General features: G+C 33.2%; 1 protein-coding gene across 8 annotated transcripts in view; it reads left to right on the plus strand.

Annotated features, from left to right (window-relative positions):
- LOC125057236 (nuclear factor 1 B-type) overlaps positions 1-13899 on the plus strand; it is a 38766-nt gene that overhangs the window by 9261 nt on the left and 15606 nt on the right. For all 8 annotated transcript variants that reach the window (XM_047660801.1, XM_047660803.1, XM_047660802.1 and 5 more), the window contains exon 2: positions 13668-13823. In XM_047660801.1, the coding sequence (XP_047516757.1) occupies positions 13668-13823 (156 nt within the window). The remainder of the gene's footprint in view (positions 1-13667; positions 13824-13899) is intronic.

Raw genomic sequence — 13899 nt, forward strand, 5'->3', positions numbered from 1 at the left:
ATTCTAAGCAGTCCTTAACCTTATCCAACTATATCTTAAAGATAATTGTATTTATTTGGGGAGTGTGCGGCACCCTTAAATAGAACTCTAAAATTAGCTAAAGACGTAAAACATTCATAAGTGTTCATACAATTATATGCATATCTTCAGGTTAAGATTTAGAATAATTTAACAGTTAGACTCGCTATCTAACTAAAATATTAACCTTGTATCTAGAGCATTCATTTAAAAAAATCTAAATAAATAAGCATATAATAAAAGTAAGAGCCAAAGTTTATAAAGACTTTTTGTAAAGTTGCTTCCATTTCGTCGACGATTTTGTTTATATTAAATATTTTTACATAACTTTATTCAATAATCAAGTAACTCAGTTGTAACTATTAATATCTGTAATATATGGGGTATTGTATTGATAGTGATTGTAGTACCGATACTAGCACATAATTATTTTCTCTAGAAGTCCTACTAATATTCATTTGTATGCACATATCTACCAAATGTTACAAATATAAATACATTGTTATTCTGACGTCTTTGATCTCAACTTGCTTTGTAATCGAGAAGAGACAGAAACGTTTTATTTTTGAGACTAATTATTGTCAAATATGCTTGTTCATTAAAAAACATTGTTCTAGTTTTGGTATTCAAGTGCAGTATTTCTTCTTGGAAAACTATTTAAAAAACATTTACGATTTTATATAAATAAAACTCAGAAGGTGCAAAGAGGACAGTCCTCAAAAACACCGGAATGACAATATTTCTTAACTGAATCCGTACCATTTCTCCGATAATAGAATTCGCCGTCCCGCTCAGAGCAACGCGTTGCGCAAACGTCGGCCCAGAGCTAAAACCGCTCAGCTAAATATAGTTCTGCAACTGCATCGCTCCGTGTCATGCCCATAGAAAACATTAACACCGTTACCAGACGATATATGGACACCGCATATTCCCAGCCAGATTTTCAGCAACACAAATTGCCGAATAATATTCAATTAGGTCGAGAATATTGATGGGAGGCTCGCTCCGCAATTTTGGTCAGCGCATCTGCCGATACATGCACGTAATATACGATTAGTTTTCCGGCCCTGCACTATACTGGACATTATCGCGATAGTCTCGTCCCCAGCACCGATTCTAGTTGATTTCGCTCGATTGGGACACTTCTAAATATAAAGGCACACGCCGTCTCGACTATTTTTCTCGTACGGCGTCCGGCAGCTTGCCAGAAATACGTCACAACCTCTGTTACCTCATAAACGGTAAACTTTTAAGGACTTTAAAATTAGCAAGGACGCTCAAGGCAACTTGTATTTCTGTGACAACTGTGCCTCATTAAGTGGAAAATTACAATTTGTCGTTTTAATAGTTGAAACGTCCGGAATAACTTTCATTTGACAGCAATTATTTTTAATGTTACATTGGATAATATGGACGCCAGATCTTGCTGTTTCATTGGGATTTGAAAAGCTTTTTGTATGCCGTCACATACTTTCTGTATCAAATACAAATTTTCTTATTTTTCGTATTTCTATCAACTAATTCCGATGTGGAATATCTTAGAAGCAGGGCCGATAATTACGCAAGGCAAAATGGCCGGCGAGTCATGGCGGCGGGCGAGAGATGAGCTGTCACGGTGTATTTATGAAATTCGACTTAAAATAGACCGGAGTAGTGGCTACGAAGTCACCTTGACGCGCGTTATATAACACGCAGAACATCGAGTACAAATCGATTTCCAAAATATTGAAAATCGTGAAATCGATGACGTATCGATGACGCGAGTTTAGTGTTGCCACTCCTCCGGCTAATAAATTTATTGTTTGGCATGTAAACGGATGCGTTCGCGCCAAGAAATTACAACGTTCAGTAAAAAAAAATATTGAATGAACCGGCGGAATGATGGAAGTGTAATCGGGAACGCCTTGCAGCCTTGCCAAACAGTATCTTGTTTATTAGATGTTGTACAGCGCTGATTGTGTGTTTACTAACTTCCGTGGCTCGGAAAAATATTTCTAATCATCTAGAAATAGTTTCGAACCATAAATTAAAGAAAATCCAAATAAGATCATTGTGGAAGTTACATAATTATATTTTTCTAGAGAGGCTTCGGTAATAATTGGAGTGAAAGTATACAGTTCCATTTTCCTCATTCGCGAAGGCACATTAATCCAAAACACCGAGTCTTATCCATTGATCCATTAATGAATTAGGTTTTTCTGTTACTGTCATCCATTACCCTTTTTCCAAAACGTAAGCACAAATCTGCAAATGTTTAACGGCTGCTTATTGCCTATATTGTATAAACTTCGGTTAGAAATTATATACTAAAACCTAACCTATAAAACATGTACATTCTATTAAATAATATTTATAAATAGTCACGCAATAACAGCTCCAAGAAAACATTAATATTGATTATTTGAAACCGCCCCAGTTGTTTTGTTAGTAGATACTGGTATTTCGCCTATAACTACCTTTGTCTGGAAAGATTCGTTTCTTTTTAATCGGTCGTTTAATTACAGCTTTCCTAATGACTTTGGACCATTGAACGCGGGCCACTTAACTCAGAGGACGTGACTTTCTTTATTTCTAGTGCATTCTGTCTAATTTTCATAAAAGACACTGCAATGCGCATTAAATTCCCTATCTGTGGCAAACTTAATTTATGAAGGAAAATCAATATTAACAATGCGAGTTTCGTCCTTTCCGACTTCGGTCTTTTATTACTTATTATTTATAGTACCATATATAAAAGTATCGTATAACATCAGGAAGATTGAAGATAATCAGTTATTTTTGGGGCCATTTATATAGTAATAAACTCCATACTGAACAGAATGTATCTTTAAAGTAAGGTATGTCTATTATTATACCAAATAGTAAGTGATATTTTAGTTGCAAACAGATATATTTAAAATTCAAGGGCTTAAGGCTTTGAGAAAATCAATCGGGACGTTTCAGTCATTTTGTATGCGTGGAAGTCGATCGCATAGAATTTCAAGTGATCTATGTGATGAATTAATGGTCAGTGCTTGTTTAAATTGTACACGCCTGGCGCCTTTTATATAAGTTGTATGATTTATATTACTATTGGGTTAATAAATCATTGTTATATTGAATCATGTTATTACTATAATTATTGTTTTGATTTTCAACTTTATATAGGTACATTTCTAACGTAATTAATCTTTTCATAACCACTTTTATCGTCCGGAATATAATATAGGAAAAATCATAATTTTCATACTGTATAAAATTAACAATAAACTGTGTCGGTTTTTACGGTTACGTGTCTTAAATATATTGTTCTGATCTTGCGTTGGTAATTCATGAAGCCAATAGTTTTATATAAAATACAGAGAAAAAATAAATCTAATCTTATCTAGTCTGTTCATGTTATATGGCATTCAAATCGAATAGGTATCGATATTTCAGTCTCAACACTATCCCAACATGCGCTACCACAAATTACTATCGACGAACATAGTCATAACTCGATTTAACATTATGCCAATATTCAGATACATCTTAAGCTAAGCCATAGACAAGAAGAGCTGTGTAATCCCCAGCATCCAGAGACAACAGAGGTATTTGCATACGTTTGCCGTTAAACGTCATTCGGTAGTTTGAAATGGTAGCGTCTTAAGGGATTTTGGAGTTAGTCTATGTGAATAATTTTCGACGGTTTTCGACGGTTGATTGTTGAATTTGCATGTATATGCGCTAATGGTGGTTCTTAATGTTAGTTTTAACACTATGACTGCACGCTGGGGGTTTAACAAAGCTGTTAGGTTAATTTGAAATTGCTAAGAAGTTTTTAGCGAATAGACGAATTGGTATACTAAAATGTTTCTACATCCTCATCATTGTTTGTTCTCATTACTGAAATAATAGGAGCTGGGTTTTACTGTAAACATTTTGATTTGGATTTCATTGGGTTTTCTTAAACCAAGCGTAAAGCTTTCTCAAAATACACCCATATCTATAGAAATAAGACCAACTAAAACTAGTACGTATTCGCTCCACTTTCATATTCATACGTTTTTCATTCAGAGTCACAATTTTCTTTCCAATTTCCTCGAAGTACATAACCCTTAGAGCAAAGTTGTTAACCCGGATAAAAAATACGTCACCTCAGCTTAAACAGTTACGCAATGACACACAGGTAAACAATAGCATTAACATAAGGTTTACAATACAACCTCCATCTTAGGGTTGTCGACGAGCAGTTAAATATTGTAAGGAAAGTAAGGCGTACTTTCTTATTAAAGATATTTTGATTTATTTTTAAAAGGCTACGCACTGGCGAGCGCTCTGGCTTTGAGAGTGTCCATGGGCGGCGGTATCACTTCACTCACTGAGCCTCCTGTCCGTTTTCCCCCTGTTCTGTAACAAAAAAATATTGAGACTCACCATATGGAGAGTATAGGACTGTACTCTATTTGATAGTATAATCTCATAATATTGTCATTTTATTGGATTAAAACGCGCTTTTTTATCACAATTTTATAATATTTTAACTCAACACCGTACACATCAAATAGTGTGGATTATTAATTTCGAATTGAATAAAATAAATACACCTTTAATAAAATATATGTTTCATATACCTGGTCAAGAATGGGTAATATATAAATACTATATATTGACATCAGAAGTGATAACCCTAAAACTACAAGCCATTGTAAAAAAATAGCTCCGTGATTAGAATTTTATTTAGTTTATTTGCAAATAATTGTGAGCAGTGCAATGTCCGGAGCTCACCTTGTGTTATGTTTGAGGAATACAAACAAGATGCACTTAGTGGATTTTGATTTGATCCCTAGCGGTAACGAGAGAGTTTCAGGCCATTAATTGATGACGTATTTTTAAGCTCAAAGGTACTTAGAAAGTTTTCTGTTTTGATTTATATTGTAAGTATATTGTTTTTTTTGTGAACAGAGCAGTGTTGGCCTAATGGCATCAGCGTGCGACTCTCATCCCTGAGGTCGTAGATCGATCCCCGGCTGTGCACCAATGGACTTTCTTTATATGTACGCATTAAACATTTGCTCTAACGGTGAAGGAAAATATCACCTACTTGCCTATTAGATTGACAAATGATCATGAAACAGATACAGAAATTTAAAGCCCAGATCTAGGTTGTAGCGCCACTAATTTAGTATTTTATAGTTCTTTGTACTCAATCGTGACGATGTAAAATTAAATTCAAAGAAAGCCGCTAATTATTTTTTATAGTTCTTACTAAGTTTTATATTCATTATGAACTTATTAACTCAGATAACAAACGTTTATTATCTGCGTTTTATTAATTGAGTAATTCGAATGTGTTTATTAATTTACAATTTTCAAAATGTTTCTAGCTATAATTTATGACACATAATAATAGTAGGATAAAAATCTCGTATGCACGCCATCGTAAATAGAAAACATGCCGCGTAATTAAACAATCATAGTTTATAGATTTTTCATGTGAAATTAAATGGGAGTTAAAAGCGTGGATTTCTGAATTGCCAACGTTTTGTGTTTCGTAGTTGATTCATGGTTATAACTTATAATAAATAAAAATGTGTTTATTTGTTATAAAAATGTATTATAAAATGTAAGATTTGGGTACCCTTTTAAGTAAAAAATACCTGTTAGGGTTACCAACTCTTTCATAACAAACTTAATAGTTACATAATTTTTTGTTGTTTTTTTTTTTAAATTTTTTTTTTGAAGTGAAACTTCTTTAGGCTCATGAGGGTAATTTTTTTACGAAATCAAGGGAGAGAGCGATTGAGACCGATTGAGAGAGAAATATAAGTATTTTATATTTTATGCAAAATAATTTATTGAAATGTCAAATGACGAATTGTAAATTAAAATGCCACGTGTTTTTATTGTCGAAGAGGTACATTTTTTTTTAATAATTTGTATTAATTTTCGACACTCTTAATATTTTAATGATGATTATTTAATCATCAATTAATGAATTTTCATTAAATTCCTAACATATCTTCCTTTTTCCCAACGTCTAGGTCTCGGAAATCTAAAGTTTTAGGTTTGTATAACTATGAACAAGACTTAAAAATTAGTTTGCCAAAGAAGTTTCACTTCTGACATGTGTACTTTGTACGTACTTTTTTTAACTGTGTACACCTCATGTGAGTGCATCAGTGAGTGTGTGTGATTAGTGGTAATACGGAGAATAAAAACGTGAAAAGCACAAGAAAATGCATGATAAAATCGCATTAGAGGTCTAAGAAGCGCGCCATTAAAACACATAAAGTGAATTAGAATTCCTCCGACTGCAGTGTTTATTCGTAGTAGGTACCGCGCATAACTCTGTCGCATCCGGGTGCAGTGGTCCCTTATTGTAACTTGTAGCTTAGTAGTCTAATGCTCGATTAAATACCGTCTTCCTAAATATTCGTTTACTTCTACTACTCGTATACTACCAATTAAAATAAAAGAAAGTGAGCGTCAAAATTTGATTAGGTTTCTGCACAAGTATAGGACAGTAGTATTCTAAATTAGATATTTTTTATTTTTATTTGATTTAAATAGGTTTTGAGTATTAAAAAAAAACTCTTAAATATTTAATTAAATTAAGATTTGACATTTATATGTTAATATAATATTAAATACAAATACATGACTATGATCCACAAATAAGTAGCCGACCTATTCTTTAAATATGTAATTCTCCAGTATTACATAAAATATAAATTCTATCTCATATAAATTTTTAAATCGTAAAATATAGAGATCTGTCTTCATATACGAGTATCCGTATGTCTGAAATAATATTGAGCGTTGCATTAGTATGGGCTGAACACTCTCTGGTGCTATCGAGGAAGGTCGGTTTGAGTGCACGATGAGGTGCTAGTTATGGCGATTTTGATAGCGTTTTCATATGTGGAAGCGAAAGCGTATGTATAGCTTTTCATAAGTAACACGTCGTTTGGCAATCAAGAGTCCTATACGTTTTATATTAGTTTAACAATTGTAACGCATGTTATTAAATAGATTAAAATTTTTTTTTATAGCAATACGAAAAGCAAACAAAGTTAAGTACTTATACAGTTTATGAATTCCGAATGAAAGTAAAAAAATCGCTATAATTTACATCCTTAAATTTGGATTACACTTACGTGATTTGTAGTAAACATTGGTTACTTTTAGCTATATCCAAACGAAATAGCGAGAATTATTTAGATGCTTAAAAGTCCGCTAACAAACGTGCCGAATATTTAGTTCTTGAAACTATTTTCTATTTCAGCAAACGGTTCAGCTGTTTCAGTGCTTCAGCTCGTGAATGCGTTATAAATACGTCAAAGTATCACTGTGGAATCACTATCAAACGATACATTTGATTCTAGTTGGAGATTTTAGTGTAAATATTTGAACAGTTTTGTACTAGTTTTTTCATTCAGAATTTTAAGTCAATGGCAACGTAAATATACTAGGCTAATTACGCTTGCATTATTAAGTATAAAATTCATCAGTGGCACTACAACCTTTTTAGGTCTGGGCCTCAGATTTATGTATATGTTCCATATCAATCTAATAGGCAAGTAGGTGATCAGCTTCCTGTGCGTGACACGCTGTCGACTTTTTGGGAGTAAGGCAAGCCGGTTTCCTCACGATGTTTGCCTTCATCGTTCGAGCGAATGTTTAATGCGCACATAGACAGAAAGTCCATTGGTGCACAGCCGGGGATCGAACCTACGATCTCAGGGATAAGTGCCGCAAGCTGAAGCCACTAGGCCAACACTGCTACATTATTAAAGTACCTATAGAGCTATTACATATTTATCCTTTTATAAATAATAATTATACACTGTATAAATCATTGTTCAAATCACCAGATTAAATCACCAAAAATGATTTGATTTGTCTTTTTTATATACAGAACTGGACAGACGTTTGGCCAGAATCCCACCTGATGTTAAGTGAGATGTTGCCTATTGAGGGCTCGCCTGTCCATGAGATGCCTATTTAACCACCGCTTAAATGAACCCATACTATACTGTCTAGGAAAGATAATATAGGCAAAGAGTTCCACTCCTCCATTAACTAAGGGGTGAAACTCCAGCGTGCGTAGATGAGCGCAAACGGAATCTGTCTAAAGTTAAAAACAAAATGATAACGTTTAAAAAGAAAGCTGAGATAATAAACAAGCGTTAAAAAAATAACTGTGTCCTATAGAGGTTTACGACGTCTAAAACAGTTTTCTTTGATGGGTTAGCCCTGATACACATGACAAACTTTACGATCCAAATGAATTATTCTTTCGAGTTCTGTACGACCAATTCAAATTTTGAAATACCTACGTTATTTACCTACGAAAAAATCAAACAAATTCAAACGCGCGGTGTTGTCGTGTCTTCACAATTTTAGTGGTAATAAGTAGCTCCATAATTGAAGCGATTTAATATACTTTAATAGCTGTTTAAGTGGGACTAAAATACTTAGATATAACGTAATCTATTATTGGCTTTTCTTGATGATGTAAAGACCTGTCTTGAAGGTAAGTGATCGGACGAATTTACAAATATTTGAACATGGCAAGTAACATATAAACAATTGAATTATATTTCCAAAAATGTATTCAAACGTATATCAATACGTATTTAGAAATCTAAATACCTTCACTAAGTAATCTGCGGCATATTGTCAAGGAGCGGTAGATATTTCTTGACGTTTTACGGAAAATTATGTTTGAGAGAACGAAGGAGTTTCAATAAGGAGAAATTCCTCAAAACGCACAGCTAAATATTCCAGGCTCGTCCAGGTTAACTACCTAAATGCATATAATCAAATTCTGCATTCAGTTTACAACAATGGATATTTATTGTGGAATTACGTGCGCAGCTAAACGTATGCGTTCACTTGTTGCGCGCCAAAACGGCTCGTGTCAAGATGGCTGCCGTATTTTTTCACATAGCAACTTTCCGCGTTGTCTATGTTTTTGGCGACCTCCGGCATGACGTTGTGACCCAAATAGGTAGCCAACCGGTGCCACGGCCAAGTCCAGATGGGTATCCCCGATGAACCAGCGCCAATGTCTATAAAATAAATCGCGGAATACAGATAAAAAATTATGAATCGTTGACGAGTGATTTGGCGCCAAAATCTTCGGGTGAATGCTCTCCAGTTTGGCAGTAGTCGTGTTTTGGAAGTATTTCTAATAGTTTGTTTAGATCGGCTCGGCATACGTTTATAAACATTGGTTTTACTTTTATGTCAATTTTATGACGAAATAAACTCCATAGGCTATCGCCATTAAAATTCTGAGAGAGACCCAAAATCTAGGTCTACGAAGCAGATAATATTATATAAACTTTGATAACTTATATGTATATCATCCTTGAAACATTTGTTATTAACTTTCATAATTTAAAGTTTTATTTATTTAAAAAAATAATATTAGCTACATGTATACTTACATGACATGTGTTCTTAGGTTTAAACAAAATACTTTAGTGAGCAACTGCTCGACACACAAAGAACGCAAATTCAGTTGCAGGTATTGTCTTCATAAAATAGGAAGCAAATTTAGAACACGTGAAACCCAGTGATATCATCAGCATCAGAGTAAACTCTATCGATCTAGCTTGCCAACAATATTACAATTCAGCATTTCTCTCATATACGCCAAATATTCGCGCCTTATCGCGAGCTTTGATAGTTTTACGACGCCATTTTGTATTTTCTATTTCGCGCGCTTTTTCGTGTCTTCAACATGGCGGTTGCGCGTTTGCTCCGGTAATTTTATTTTTAGATTATGCTCGTTTTATTTTCTTACTGTTATATACTGAACTAGTTGTATTATTTAGAACGACATTTTGGTTGACAGTGTTATTTCAACAGTTATTTGGAAATAGCTATCACAAGCGTTAATGAACCATGAGCCCATAAAAGATAGCGAAGCGAGTTGGTTGTCATAATCATAACTATACTAATTATGGAAATTATGACATGACTATTTATTATTACCTTCATAGAAGCTCGTTAGCCGCACGTGTTGTTGAAAATTAAAAGCTTTATTCGGCAACATTTAAACCGCCTAAGCAATTTTATAAAATTTTCTTATAACGCTGATCCGATCTTGGTAGTGATATTATATCCCCCCATTTTTGGAAATCAATGCAGTGAAATCGTTATAAAAAGAACATGTTTAAATGTGTAAAAAAACCTTGTTACAACATATAACCAAAAATGCAATAAAAAGTAAAAAATAAAATTGTCTATGCTAGCTGTGGACCACCCTTTTATCAACTTTAACTTGGTCGTAGCATGATATTTATTCTTCAATAAATGGACATTCCAAGTTTAAAAAAAAAACAATCTGTACCCGTAGTTCCTGAGATTGATATCTACATAGCGCGTTCAACCAAACAAACTGAGGGAAGTTTTTAAAAGGAAATAATTTCCCCCGTTTTTGCAACATTTTTTATTGATGCTCTGCTCCGAGTGATTCTATAGCCCATCTGAAACGGTTCAGTAGTAAAGTTAATTTCTTACAAACAATTAAATCTCTCCTCTTTTTCATATCAATGTAGTTCTTATTAACTATTTTTAGAAGGTTAGATGGGATTGAGCGGTGTAGAAGATATTTATGTTCTGGTATTTTTATGTATTGTATAATTTAAACTATCTAAAGTTTTTTTTTTGTTTGATGGCATAAATTGCAATTAAAAAATTTGTTTATTTTTATAAGACTTTCCTACTTTAAAAATAATCTGAAATTTTAATAATAATCTGTAATTTTAATACATTTCTAACTGGTTAGAAATGTATTAAAATAAATCTTCTGACCCTAATTGATGTAAATTCACCTTATAAATATACTAAGGGTTCTTTGAATAAAAAAAAATAAAAACATATATCGTCCTTGTACTCGTAGTGAACTAGACCTTCGTAGTATCTCAATAGGCTTAATTTCATTCTCAGTAGTAAATTGGCAGGTTTTTTGTGTATTTCTGCCAGGAATGCGCCACGTGGCGGTAGGGTCCTGCCAAGGTGGTTTGCCAGAGTACTCAGCGTCTGTGGTGTAAGCCAAGATAATGTTTTGACTGGAGTGTGGAGAATGACCTGCTTTTGCACATAATTGGGAATATAAGCCCTTATTTTTTTTTAAAAGTGAAGTAGAATGTTTGAGTAGATTTTTACGATACTCTACTGTCTTAATCTCATTGGTTAGGAGGAATGGAAAATTATTTATTAGTTGGTCAGTAATTTTTCGTTGATATTTAATTATCATATTATTTTTATTATTACTATGTAGGTTAAGAATTTTAAATACTGTATGTTTGATGATGTTTAGGTTATAATAAATTATTCTAATTATCATATTATATTTATAGTTATTCTACCTAGTAGATTAATTATTTTTTTAAATATAGAAAGTCTTATATATATTATACAAGGTAAAATATAATTTATCTTTTAATTTTTTTAATGCAATATAGTTTAAATTACAATACATAAAAATACCATAACATAAAATTCGGCCTAGAAAAAAGTTGAATCTTTACATTCTTTACCTCATCTGAAACCCATCCTACTCTAGCCCGCGACCTCTTGCACTTAACCTTCCTAAACTCCATGATTCATTAGGTGAACGGCAAAATTAAATATTTGGCAAAGCGATCAGGGAAGCCCCCACGTGTGGAAATCCTGGCAATCAGTTCTGGCATTACGCGCCCTGTTGCTAGCCAAGTTAATGTTTTGACTAGTTCATTGTTTATGGAAAACATAACCGGTGTTTTTCAGGTTTCATTCATAGTTTCTTTATTAGATCGTATCGTAGTAGAGAGGAATTTTATTGTATACACGTGGATCGCACGTATATTTTCGATTTTTAGTTTCTTTTTAACATAGCAAGGTGAACTTGCAATTTAGAAAACAGGTACAAATCAGTTTTGTATGTTCTGCTGAACTTCGAAACATCTGCTGCTTCTTGCAGATACAATCAAAAATATATAGCTTTTTGAAGTTATACTTCTATAGGCGCGTTATGAAACATTGATGAGAGTGAAATTTTACGATGCGCGCACACCGTGACACAAAATTAACAGAATGAAGTTGCCCACGGAAGATGCTACGGCATTGGAAATAATGTAAAAACTTTATTGACTATAATGACTCCTTTTCCAGTCTTTGATTATTTTATTGTAATTAATTATTTGCATGCAATCAAAAACTATTTTTAATAATGCCAAAAAGTATAACTTCTTACGCGCGTACATAAGTACACGCACCCTTTTTTTTTAAAGCACCAAGTGATATAAGAACAGTATTGCATGTGAAATATAGCTGTTATAATTTTGCTGGAAGGTAAAAAAAGTAAATTAAATAACAGTGTTAAGGAAGGCACCTTCCCCGTTTATTCATATCACCCTACATGATTTGGTAACCCACTCCATAAAAGGTAGACGGACGATAGACAGTTGGCCAAGAACTTTTCAGAATTCGAATAAAAATTCTCTGAAACGTCAAACGGTTTCTTCGAACTCTTAATGAATAAAACATGACGGTTGACATTCACTTATAATTTGAGTCTCGAAAAAAATATAAAAACAAATACATTCCAATATGCTAAAAAGGGTTAGCGATAAATCAGGATGGCACATTTGCATATTAAGTTATGATTCAAAGCACAACAATACAACATTTGTTCGCCGCGCGCGATGAATGCTTGATCGGTGACAGTGACATGTGTCAATATTGGCGGGTTTTACACTGTCTAGATGACCTAATTCGGTTTTTAAATTGTTTGTTTTATTCCGTCGGTATCACGAAAAAAAATGTTTAACGAATTAAAAATATACTTTATTATATACTAGCCGTGTCGCGCCCGCTTTGCTGGACGAATTAAAATAAATTTTATGTTTCATTATTTTTTTTTTTTTTCATATTTTTATTATTCTTCTCTTTAACTTCCCGCTAAGAAAATTGAAATATTTCGAAAATCGAGTTTTTAACAGATGTTGACGTTTTGCGGTTCTAGGAAGCCTCTTTTGTTTTTATTAGCGGGAAAAATTTTCATAAAAGTAAAACAGAAATAAAAAAATGAAGGAACGTTGGAATTAAATAGCCATAAACCATCTAGGAAAAATTTCGCATCGAATGGTGGTAGTTTCATGTCGATACAATCAGTGGTTTAAGCGTGAAAGAGCCTCAAACGAACACCATTTTCTTTTTATATATATAGATTTATCTAGGTAACATATTATTGATATTTATTATAAGGTTCTTTTGGAATTTCTTATCGAATGAGTAAAAAATAAAATATACCTAATATCTACTAAAAACCGACACTCGGGTGGTAACTTTCCGTGCCTTTGGAAGATTATGTTATGAATGCTTTTGTTGTAAATATCTAAATGTTTAATTAATCATAATCATGTTATCCCTTTCTAGAAGTAACTTTATTTAGATATGAAACGAGATAGCATGATGACTGATTTTCAATTGTTACATTACAATGATAATTAAGGAAGAAAAGCAGCTACAGTTGTTGCAAAAAATGGTTTGATATATTTTATCTAACACAAAAATGTCGTGGACTTTGCAGCGTGGATTTCTTTGTACAGAATAGAACATTAAGCCGAAATTATATGGAGATAAAACCTAATGTATTGATTTGAGGATTTTATGTGTGTTGAATGTTACAGGACGAATTCCATCCGTTCATAGAGGCCCTGATGCCTTTTGTAAAGTCCTTTTCATACACGTGGTTCAATTTGCAAGCGGCCAAGAGGAAATATTATAAAAAACACGAAAAACGGATGAGTCTCGAAGAGGAGCGGCATACTAAGTATGAGTTACAGGTAAGTTTCAAGTCAAACATTTTCGAATAACCTTTGGCATAGACGATAGATGTATTGATACTAACGCGCAACTCAT

Source organism: Pieris napi, chromosome 16 (assembly GCF_905475465.1).
Source record: "Pieris napi chromosome 16, ilPieNapi1.2, whole genome shotgun sequence".
NCBI classification, from domain to species: Eukaryota; Metazoa; Arthropoda; class Insecta; order Lepidoptera; family Pieridae; genus Pieris; species Pieris napi.